The sequence below is a fragment of the Rosa rugosa genome, chromosome 4, assembly GCF_958449725.1.
Source record: "Rosa rugosa chromosome 4, drRosRugo1.1, whole genome shotgun sequence".
Taxonomy (NCBI): Eukaryota; Viridiplantae; Streptophyta; class Magnoliopsida; order Rosales; family Rosaceae; genus Rosa; species Rosa rugosa.
Window position 1 is genome coordinate 5,286,423 of NC_084823.1, and position 11,853 is coordinate 5,298,275.

The window sequence follows — 11,853 nt, forward strand, 5'->3', positions numbered from 1 at the left end:
CCAGACCGTCTTTCATCATCAAACTTGGCCATCATCGCCAACCTGAACCCAGGATCCAGGAACCGGAATTACCTCCCCAGAAACCGGCCACAATGTGACCGGACCGGCAGCAAATCCGCCAGCAAGAAAAAAAAATAGAAAAAAAAAAAGTAGCCCAAGAGAGAAGGAGAGGCCCGCAGCCCAAAAGCCCACAGAGCCTGGCTCACAGACGAGACTTGACCCACTGACACACCTGGCCCACTGCCACGTCAGCGTCTATACCACGTCAGCTCGTGCCACGTCAGCTCCGGCAACTTCCCGACTAGATTTTCAGTGACTTTTCCTATAGATTTCCGGCGACTTTCCAATCACTATTTCGAGGTATTTTTTACTAAAAGTTCTCATTTTTGAATTTTTTTTATTGTTTTTCTTTTCTTTTTCTTCGGAGACTTGCAACCTCCCTTCTTCTACACCCCCCTTTTCTTCTTCATAGGGGAGACCAAAAAGACGAACTGTGGGGGTTCGTGCTCACTCTAAGCTTGGAGCTTGTAAAGTCCTCCAAACTTAGAGTTTGTTGAGAAGTTATGATCGACTACAAACACATCATTGTTTCGATCTAATCCAATTCCTGTTGGAATCGGATTTCTTGGAAGTGACTACGCTCATAAATTCTATTGTTTTTCGTGGTAGTCTTTTTTGCTCCGAAACTAACCCTAATTTCTTGTTCTCTTTCAGGATGAGTAACCTAAACAAACTGGACTCCATTCGGAACAACTGGCTCTGGATATCACAAGTGGGTTCGTGATGTCTGCCAACATCTCAAGGCCGATGGAATCTTGGATCCAATTCTCGAGCCTAGCCAGGACGTGCTAACTGTTGAGCAAGCTCAAGCTTTGGAAACAAATAGAGCAACCTTGGAGGCAAATAAGGGGAAAGCCATCATCCTAATGACTCGTCATATGGATGATTCGCTCCAATACGAGTACATGAATAAAGAAGACTCTAGAAGGTTGAGGGTCTCACTCGATGAAAGATTTGGCAACGTCTGTGACTCCCTGCTTCCTGACCTAGAAGTGAGATGGCATAGCCTCCGCTTCTGTGATTTCAAGTCAGTTCTTGACTACAACTCGGAAGCACTTCCCATTAAATCTTTAATGGAATTCTGTGAAAAAGATATCCCAGATGCGATGTTGATTGAGAGGACTTTCTCTGCATTCCTCGTCTCTACTTTGATGGTTGCAAAGAACTATCGAATCGATGTTACTGCAGGACAGATCACAAGGTTTCATGAGCTCATTGGAGCTATGAATATCGCTGAAAAGCATAATCGACAACATCCTTGTGAAGAACTATAATTCAAGACCTGTGGGAACAGAGCATATTCTGGAGTCCAATTATAGTCGCGCCCCTGAGGGAGGGTGCCAAGAGCGAAACCCTAAATCTAGGGACAATTCTGGACATTCTGGTTCATATTCTCGCTCTAATGAGGAAGGTAACCACCAAAATTGATCCAGGAGGATCTAATAATTAAGATTATGTTATAATTAACTATAACTACAAAATGGTTATAATTAATTATAACATAATCAGTTAAAAGTTTAAAACGAAATGGTTATAATTAGTTATAACATAATTAGTTAAAGGTTTTAAAACCATTGATTTAATGGTTTAAAACTGATTACTATATTTTTAGTTTTCTATTTTAGGAGATTATGTTTGTATATAAACCAGAGAAGATGAATGAAGAAATCAAGCAATTGAAAGCAGTTTCATTGTTTCGGTCTTTTTCTTTCTCTAGTCTTTTAAAATTTTCTCTCATATTAAGAAGTCAACTTCCAAAGAGAAGTAACGACTCTTTATTCCTACTAAAAGTTTTATCTCCTAGAAGTTTTGGATGAAGTGGTATCAGAGCACCAGATCCGAAAAGGGTAAAGGTGGTTTATGGTCCTAACTCGCGGCCGACACAGAACTTCTAAAGAAGAACTTGTAGGTCCTTTGCTCGTTCATCGAAAGCCAAGGATAAAGAGAGGAGCAATGACAGGAAAAGCTCCACAACCAAATAGTGACGGTGACCGTATCACCAAGCTAGAACAAGAGATCCAATTATTATCAGCATCTATTTCTGAATTGGTGGAAACTATAAAAGCCTCGAAACTTTCGCATGCATCCCCTTCAAAGAGGAAGGTTGATGATGACAGTGAAGACGAGGAAGAAACCATCACAGAAGAGACCACCGAGGAAGCGGGTAAACATAAAAATCCCGTAAGTACCTTAAAATTTGATTTTAAGGTTGAAATTCCTACTTATAACGGTGTTATAGATGCTGACAAATTAGATAATTGGATAGACACATTAGAAACTTATTTCACTATACATAAGTATTCTAATGCCGAAAAGATCCAATTTGCAAGCTTGAAACTCTCAAGCCATGCTGTTACATGGTGGAAGTTATACCGAAAAAGGTACACTATTTCGGAATTGACTTGGAGTAAATTCAAGAAATTGTTAAGAAAACAATTCTATCCTGTTGGTTATGAGGAAGAAATATGGTATAGATGGCAGCATTTCAATCAAAGACTCGGTCAATCAGTACAAGATTATACATCTGAATTCCACAACCAAGCTATGGTATTGGATATAGATGTTGACGATTACGATGTCTTCATGAAATACATCGGAGGTCTTGCTGACTACATACGGAAAGAACTGAAATTGTTCATTGTGGAATCAATTGAAGAAGCCACTGTCAAAGCCATCGCCATTGAGGCCAAATATAAAAGACTTGACAAGACGGATGACAAACGAACAATTGCAAGTAAATCTGATTGGAGGAGTAAAGGCAAGCAGATAAGGGATGACCCAAAATAGAAGAATTACTGTGATCACTGTCGTACTAGCGGACATGTTAAAGACAAGTGCTGGATACTTCATCCTGAGTTGAAACGCAAGAACCAGAGGAACAACCCAGGAAGAAACGACAGAAAGGCCACTTTGACGGTGCAACATGTGGAAGAGCTTCCAGAGTTGAAGCAACCTGACACTACACTTGCCTTAATGACAACACCAACAAATGTTGCAGATGCTTACAACCGAGAAGAATTGTTTCATTTGAACATTCAAGTGAAGAAGACTGTTGTACAAGCAATTGTCGATCCTGGAAGTCAGAAGAATCTGATTTCAGAGGCTCTAGTAAAGAAAGTAGGTTTAGAAACAATGCCTCACCCTAAGCCTTACCCATTAGGCTGGATTCAGAAGGACATTGACATGCAGATAACGAAGCAATGTACCTGCTTCAAATTTGCAATCACTAATCGTTATATCGATGAAGTGACATGCGAGGTGGTTCCATTGGACGTATGCCAAGTTATATTGGGTAGTCCATATCTATGGGATCGTGATGCCATTCACTACAGGAGGCTTCGAAAGTACCGTTTGGTGAAGGATGGGAAGGAGTTCCACATCAACGCTTGTAAGCCTCAATCTACGGACAATCTGTTGACAGCTAACCAAGCCAAGCGATTGGTTAACTCTTGTGCACGATTCGTTTTATTGATGATTCGACCACAAGATCAATGTGCTGATGCTGTCACCTTGTCAGCAATGACTCTGACACCTTCACAATGTTCCGATATTGGAAAATTGCAGAAGGAATTCAAGGATCTTTTTCATGATGCGCAGGGGTTGCCACCGCGAAGAGCTGTAGAGCATGAAATCCATTTGGTTGGAGATTCACCTCTGCCAAACTTGGGTTTGTATCGCACATCTTTGACGGAGAGTGAAGAGATCAAAAAGCAAATACAAGAGCTTATTGAACAAGGAGTTATAAAGCCCAGTTGCTCACCATGTGGTTCACCAGTGTTACTTGTGCCCAAAGATGGAGGGTGGCGTATGTGCATTGATTATAGAGCGCTTAAGAAGATTACTATTAAGAATCGGTATCCGCTACCGAGGATTGATGATCTTTTAGATCAATTGCATGGTGCTCGTTACTTCACCAAACTAGATCTCAAATCTGGTTATCACCAAGTACGCATCCATGAAGAAGACACTTGGAAGACTGCATTCAAGACGAAGCAGGGACTCTTTGAATGGTTGGTTATGCCATTCTGATTATGCAACGCTCCAGCTACCTTCATGCGATTGATGAATGAAGTGCTCCGCCCTTTCATTGACAAATTTGTCATTGTCTATTTGGATGACATATTGATATTCAGTGTCACATGGGAGGACCATCTTCAGCATATTGCTCAAGTTCTGGACGTTCTACGAACAAACAAGTTACGGTTGAACGGAAAGAAGTGTGAATTTGGGAAGCAACAGCTTGTATACTTAGGGTTCATTATTGGTACCGGAGAGCTCAAAGTGGATCCAGAGAAAGTACAAGTTATCACTCAATGGCCCACACCCCGTTCAGTGACCGAAGTTCGAAGCTTCATAGGTGCATGCCAATATTTGAGAAAGTTTATTCGACATTTCTCTCAATTTGTAGCACCATTACATTCTCTTACAAAGGCCAATCAAAAGTTTGAATGGTCAAAGAAACATGAAGAATCTTTTCAGTTGTTGAAACGAAAGATCACCGAGGCCCCAGTGTTAGCATTGCCAAATCTACAGAAAGCATTTGAAGTTGAAGTAGACGCATCTAACTATGCAATGGGAGCCGTATTATTTCATGATGGCAAACCAGTTGCATACCATTCTGAGATGTTTAGTGGACCAGTTTTGAACTATCCAACTTACGACAAGGAGCTTTATGCACTGCATCAAGCAGTAAAACATTGGAGAGCTTACTTGTTAGGGAAAGAAGTCGTGGTTCACTCAGATCATAAGCCTCTTCAGTATCTGACTACTCAGTCTAAGTTACAGCAAGCTCGAAATATGAAGTGGATGTCGTACCTACAACAATTCAATATTGTAATTAAGTACAAGAAGGGAATGACTAATAAGTTGGCAGATATGTTATCTCGACCCCCTTCACCAATAAGTTCCGCATTATTGGTGGCTATGCAGATCCAACCTATAGTTCCTTCTGAATACTCAAAAGGATATGACACAGAAGCTGAATTTAGTTCAGCTCACGCTAACCTGCAACAAGGAATGACTAGTGAGTTTCAACTGAAGGATGGACTGTTGTACAAAGGAACACAATTGTGCATACCAGAAGATGGCAATAGATTGCAGTGGATTCGTGAAGCTCATACTTCCAAAGTAGCAGGACATTTTGGAGTGGAGAAAACTCTACTGAATCTTCGTCGTTATGTCTTTTGGCCAAAGATGCACCTAGATGTTTCGCGGTACATACGAGGTTGTGTTCTATGTAACACCTCGAAGCCTTCCAATAGGAAGTTAGGACTGTATCTTCCATTACCAGTACCTAGCCAGCCTTGGGAGAGCATTTCTATGGACTTTCTTGGGGGATTACCTAAAACCAAGTCCGGGAATGATTATTTGTTCGTAGTCGTGGATCGTTTCAGCAAAATGGTGATCCTTATTCCATGCAAGAAGACTATTACAGGAGAAGGAGCAGCTAAGTTATTTTTCCAACATGTTTGGAAATACTTTGGCCTTCCAACATCGATTATATCTGATAGAGATAGTCGATTTTTAGGGCACTTCTGGAGGTCTTTATGGGAGATGATGGATACCAGGTTAAAAAGAAGCACTGCTTTTCATCCACAGACTGATGGACAAACAGAGGTCGTTAACCGGACTATGGTGCATTTATTAAGGGGTTACAATTCCAAGCATCCAAAAACTTGGGATGAAAGTCTCCCATACTTGCAATTTGCATTTAATCAAGCAATTCATGGCTCCACACTGAAATCTCCATTCGAAGTTTGTTTGGGTTATTTACCCCAAAGTCCTTTTGATATGGCATTCAGTACAAGTGACAAGCCATTAAGTGGAAAGGAAGAAGAAGAACATGTTCGAGCACAAAAGTTTCTCGAACGAGTTTCAAAGATTCATTCAGAAGTGGAAGCACAACTGCAACGGTCTCAGCAGAAATATAAAGCTCGTCATGACAAGCACCGTGTGCCATGTAACTTTACAAAAGGTGACTTAGTATGGTTACACCTTGGGAAAGAACGATTAACTGGAGAAGGCAAGAAGCTCAAGCCTATCCGATATGGACCGTTCAAGATCATCAAACAAATTGGTGATAATGCCTTTCAGCTCGATCTACCACCGTACATGCATATCTACTCGGTCATTAATGCCGAGAATTTGAAGCTCTTTGAACCATCTCTATTGGATGATGATCCTGACGAAGACACTCGTCTTCCATCAGTCGATGACTTGAAAATGGAGCGAGAAGATCCTTTAGAGGAGGACTATATATTGGAGCAAAAGGTTCGTGAAACCCGACATGGAAAGTATGAGTATTTCCGCATAGGCAAGAAAGGTCAACTTCCCAGCAAATCTAAGTGGTACATATGGGCCAAGGCAACTACAGAGTTTCCTCATCTCAAGATAACTTGAACAGGAGCTCAAGATTCCTAAATGGGGGAGCCATGATCCAGGAGGATCTAATAATTAAGATTATGTTATAATTAACTATAACTACAAAATGGTTATAATTAATTATAACATAATCAGTTAAAAGTTAAAAACGAAATGGTTATAATTAGTTATAACATAATTAGTTAAAGGTTTTAAAACCATTGATTTAATGGTTTAAAACTGATTACTATATTTTTAGTTTTCTATTTTAGGAGATTATGTTTGTATATAAACCAGAGAAGATGAATGAAGAAATCAAGCAATTGAAAGCAGTTTCATTGTTTCGGTCTTTTTCTTTCTCCAGTCTTTTAAAATTTCCTCTCATATTAAGAAGTCAACTTCCAAAGAGAAGTAACGACTCTTTATTCCTACTAAAAGTTTTATCTCCTAGAAGTTTTGGATCAAAAATAGACGAACACAGAACCAAAGAGGTCAACGTGGAAAGAGAGAGGTAGGCAACGCCTCGAGTTCTTTTCATTATGACTCCATTTTGATTATGAGCATATTACTTTGTGACTACGATGGCTAGGACATCAGTATTAATTCAAGGACATGGAATAGCCCCAAGTTCCCCTTGCCAAATGGCACCTTGGTTACTGTTACAGAAACTCTTTACGCTCCTAGAGCAAATCACACCTATGAATAGCCAATAAATTCCATGTGAAATAGCATGTAGAGAATGGAAATGAGTTCCTTTGCAATACCTCTAATGATTGCGAACAAAGGCGCATCTTAGATAATTTTATATGTCTCTCTAGTGGACTCTTTGTCACTATTTGAGCTATTAAATCCAATAAATTTATGAGAGATGATCTCTTGGATTTAGACACATATTGGCTTTGTCATGAGAAGATAGGTCATCCTGGTAATGATATGATGATCCGTCTACTAAAGACTACACACGGACATCCATTTTTTTTTTTAGCGAAATAAAGCATGAATCAAAGGTTGATTCCTGGACTAAGTATGACTGTCGTCGCTGTCTAGGGCACAGCTGCCGTGCACCACCAGCCTAGGACTGGCACAGTCCCTATCCATAACGGCATGGATGGTGTCCATCATGGTGATGGCACCATAGGTGATGCTGCAATCACCAACTTTGGTTCAAATAGCGTTTCAGACACTCAGGCCCAACCAAAATCCTCATTGGTTGCTTCTAAGGCCTCTCACTCGTTTTACAAAGCTCATTCCTTAAGGAAATTAGGACTGAGACTATCCTATGCAAAGGATATGAAAATACTCATTCTGTTCTTACATAGAGTCCGTGGGGATTCTGTGGACTAATTCAACCAACTTGCGGACGTTTAAATATTTCATGATGTTGGTTGACACGTAAACACGCTGGTCACGTGGTGTGCCATTGTCCACCTGTAAATGCTGCTTATACTACACTCCTAGCACATATCATATGACAACGGGTTCACTCTTCGGATCATCCTATTCAGTCAATTGGATTTGACAATGTTAGAGAGTTTACATCGAAAATTTTTTATGGTTATTGCATTGGGACTGATGTTGGACATCATATTCCCATGAACACACCCAATGGTCTCACGGAAATGACTACGATGGTAGCCCGGATATTGGTAATGCACACCAATCTCCTTATAACCGCTTGAGGTGATCCAATATCGCATGTAGCTATGCTAATTCATCTACGACCTACTGCTACTCAATCTATCTCTGCGTTATAGCTACTAACTGGGTATAAGTATTTCACACTTACGCACATTTGAGTGAGCCATTTATGTGCCAATTGCGCTGCCACATCGCACTATGATGGGTCCTTACATACGAATGGATAGCTAAGTTGGATTTGAGACTCCAACAATCGTCTGCCACTTGATGCCCTTACTAGGCGATCTCTTTACCGCATGTCTTGCAGATTGTCACTTTGATGTGACAGTCTTCCCGTCGTTAGGGGGAGATAAGAATACGAATGTTCAGCAGGAATGACATGAATTATCGTAGTCGGTTCCCACTATGTCTCATCTCGATCCCTGTTAAACTGACGAGATCACACATATATGCTGCAAACATGCCTGCAAGGATGGACGTCCCTATGAGAGGACATAACGCCACCCTACACGGAGGTAGGCATGGCACCAACGCTGTAGAGGGCACTCTGGCGTTATAGGCTATGGCCCCAGCTAGGATGCATGGGAGGCTCGTAGGTTCGAATGATGCTTTGGCACAACTCAATCCTTGGATCATAGACACTCAAAATCCATCTCATGAGTATCTTCCGAATTATGGTTATCGTTAGGGGACGCCTCAACGTCAGAACTTATTCCTGAGAATATAGAGATCTATGAAATTTACACTAGTTAGTGTACATGAGACGTGGGATAGAAACTACATCATGATTGATGATGTAATCGCGCATTTTGTTGCTCATGAGTCTGTTGAGTCTGATGATATTGAACCATGCTCCATTGATGAATGAATGCCAACGTAGAAAATTTGGCCTAAATGGAAAGATGCTATCCAGGTTAAGTTGGATTCTCTAACGAAGAGGGAGGTTTTTGAGCCAGTGATGCCAACACCTCCTGACATAAAACATGTTGACTAATGGGTCTTCGTTAGAAAGCGTGATGAGAAAAAGAGATAGTAATCTCGCCTTATGGCACAAGGCTTCTCACAAAACGCCCTGAAATCGACTACGATGAGACATATTCTCTCGTAATGGATGTCATTGCATTCCACTACCCTGTCAGTTTGGTAGTTTCCAAATAACTGAACATGCAGCTGACAAATGTTGTCACTACGTATATCTCTGGGGATCTAGATACGGAATATACATGAAGGTTTATGGTGAACTTTATTTACCCAAGCCAAGTGGCTCTAGACCACGGAGTGTGTTTACAATAAGGTTGAAACACTCACTAAAGTGACTACTTGATTGGCAATGGATATGCCCGCGCGTTTCCATAACATGTTGGACATGATCTTCATTGAAAGCCCTTAAAGAGTTAAGGGAAACCGCTGAACACTTGAAATCCGAGTTTGAGATGAAGAATTTTGGGAGAACACGATTATGTCTCAGTTTGGAACTTAAGCATCGTGTTGATAGATGCTTAAGCATTTTGACAAGGTCAACCCTTCAAGCACCCCCATGATCGTCCGTAGTCTTGATCCTGAAAAGGATTTATCCTCTTCGTCCGAAGGATGATAACGAAGATGTGCTAGGGGCATAAATGCCCTAGTTAAGTACAATAGGCACATTATTGTACTTAGCTCAATGCACAAGACCCAACATCTCATGTGTTGTGAACTTGTTAACTAGATATAGCTTTGCGCCAATGCGACACCATTGGATTGGTGTAAAAGATATCTTTTGGTACTTAAGATGTACAATTGATATGGGCTTGTTATATCTCTACAAAGAGACGATGGATTCAGACCCATCACACACTAGGAACGCCGCCAACACTGGCCTGTGTCCTCTATCCCCATCCCAAAATGACATTTATTTTGGAAGGTTTTGCTGATGTTGGGTATCTCTCTGACCCACACAAAGGTCATTCTCAAACTGGTTAAATGTTCACCATGAGTAAGACCGCGATATCTTGGAGGTCTACAGAACAGACCTGTGGTGACTCGAGAGGGGGGTCCCACAGCGCCGCGACCCCGAGCCAATGAGAAACCGACATGTCACGAATAACATCTCGATAACTCATCAACCCGAAATCGCAAGGCCTTTTGGGTTTAGATTGTTGGTTTACAAAACACTTTCTTGGACAAATCGTTCTAGCAACCGAACAGCATATTTTCAAAAGCGGAATTTGAAATGGGCTATACATTTTGGGCTTACAATTGGAGCCCAATTTGGAAGCCAAATCACTAAGTAACTACAAGTGCGAGAGACACGCCCCAGGGTTACGGGCCTCTCGAAGTTTTGGTAAACGAGTAGGAAATAAATAAAAAGTAAACAAGCTACTTCAAAATCCGATAAAGGACCAAAACCTTCTTTTGATAAAATTAAAGAAGAATGCGCCAAGCCGGGTCATGTGCCTCCTCTGTACGCTCCCCGACCACATGCTCGAAACATGCACACTGTTGTAGGGGTGAGCTTTCGTCCTCACATGCCCAGTAGGGGCTGACCCAACCATGCTAGGTTTGAAAGATAATATACTTGAAAATATTTACTACATAATATTGTGCACGTTTATCGAAAATACTTTAAAAGGAGGCAACCACAAACATTTATTTCTTTTATAAAGCATATGCAGTATGTTTCACCCAATTTGGAGCTCCGAGATACTTACTTGCCGGCTAAAATAAAACAAATCGGTGACCAACCTGGTTCGTCATCCTTCGAGAACCGGCCAACTACTCTGTAGTACTTCCGACTACAAGTAGCGAAAGTGTCCATTTCCTGGCCTTGAGTCTCGTATGACTGGTTCACTGTCTGTACTCACTCTTCCTCGACAAACATAGGAGCACGGCCCCTCCGGAGGTTCACGGTTATCGACACCGTGGGATCCCTAGGAATCTACGCGTCTAGGTCTCATTCACTTTCAGGTCACAAGTTCAAACATACAAGGGGTACAGTATCTCAACATGCAAGTCTAGCCTCGGTTTTCGCAATCAACAAGTATTAGTGATGAAAACACAGGTATCACGAGGCATCGACTAATGAACAACCAAAAATGTACTTGCAGGCAACATATTATTATACTAGAGCATTCCACATATAGAAAAGCCTCTAACAAGGAAGGGACAGCTCACCCTACCTGGAAAATGCCGGCGTATTTCACACTCTGATGCTTTCCGCTTAAGCTTCCTTAACGATCGTGTTTCCTAAACCATTACTTAGTTTGTAAGTAATTATCCAGGTAAACGTCATGATCAACTTTAAGTAATCGTGCACATTAAATCATTTTTATTTCAATGAGGCCATTAATTATTTCTTTCAACCTTTACCAATTTGGGAAACTAACTTCTTTCTAAAAAAGGAAAACGTCCTTATCACTCCACTAAACTTTCACCAATCCGAGCGACCAAAGTCGAGTCGATCCTCACGTTTTACGAGGTCGGTCAACTCTTGGAGTTGACTTTTGACCTTTGACTTTGACTTCTGACTTTTGACCAATTATTCCTTTATTTACCATTATTTCTTATTTATTAAAAATAAATAAGTAAATAATTATAAATAAAGTTTTACTTTCACTTTTTCTCATTTACTTCTCCTTTTTCACCTTTTCACTTTTACAATGAATTTCACCTCCACACTTACACTTTTACCTTTGACCTCATTTTTACAGAATTTACCTTTACTTTCACCTTCTTCACTTTTTTACCACTTTACCAAGGTAAAACTCATTTATTCCAACTTTTACTCTTTTTCTTTATTTTCTTTTTCTTCCAAAA

The 11,853-nt window shown here is 40.7% G+C and overlaps 1 protein-coding gene across 1 annotated transcript; it reads left to right on the forward strand.

Moving 5' to 3' along the window:
* Positions 1-3,033: 3,033 nt before the first annotated feature.
* On the forward strand, positions 3,034-4,089 carry LOC133706921 (uncharacterized). The gene has a single exon (XM_062132467.1). It carries the CDS (start codon positions 3,034-3,036, stop codon positions 4,087-4,089), a length of 1,056 nt encoding a protein of 351 aa, XP_061988451.1.
* The last annotated feature ends 7,764 nt before the right edge of the window (positions 4,090-11,853 follow it).